The 470-nt window shown below is 61.9% G+C and overlaps 1 protein-coding gene across 1 annotated transcript in view; it reads left to right on the top strand.

Annotated features, from left to right (window-relative positions):
• EMH_0033670 (uncharacterized protein) overlaps nt 1-470 on the top strand; it is a gene marked incomplete at both ends in the record, with an annotated part of 11,329 nt that overhangs the window by 7,901 nt on the left and 2,958 nt on the right. The window contains 1 exon segment of the mRNA XM_013494779.1: nt 3-470. Within this exon segment, the coding sequence (XP_013350233.1) occupies nt 3-470 (468 nt within the window).

The raw sequence follows: 470 nt of genomic DNA, 5'->3' as shown, positions 1-470 counted from the left end.
TGGCAGCATGTGCTGCGCGGATTGCGTTGCGCGGCAGCAGGGGCAGAGGCTGCTGGTTGGCTTTGTATCTCCTGAACTCGCGCTGCTGCTGCTGCAGCAGCAAGCAGCAGCAGCAGGCAAAGTACCTTCGCTGCTGCAAGCTGGATGGAGCAACAGCAGGAGCAGCAACCCGGGTGCAGCAGCAGCAGCTGCTGCTGCTGCTGCAGCACAGTTGCTGCTGCAGTCCGAGCAGTTTGCTGCAGGGGCTGATGAAAGACAGAGCCGCACCGCCTTCCTCTGCGCCTATAGAATATGCATGCCTCACCCTGCTGCTGCTGCTGCAGCAGCAGCAGCAGCAGCAGCAGCAACAGCTGCAGCAGCAGCAGCAGAAGTGCCGGGAGCAGCAGCAGCAACGAGGGCTCCAGCTGCTGCTGTAGCTGATTCATTTGCTGCAGCACAGGCGGCTCTCTCTAAGGACGTGCCGCTGCAGG

The sequence above is a fragment of the Eimeria mitis genome, genomic scaffold (assembly GCF_000499745.2).
Source record: "Eimeria mitis Houghton genomic scaffold, Emh_scaff1281, whole genome shotgun sequence".
Taxonomy (NCBI): domain Eukaryota; phylum Apicomplexa; class Conoidasida; order Eucoccidiorida; family Eimeriidae; genus Eimeria; species Eimeria mitis.
The sequence above is the reverse complement of the archived record's forward strand: the minus strand, read 5'-3'. Positions and strand labels throughout refer to the sequence as shown.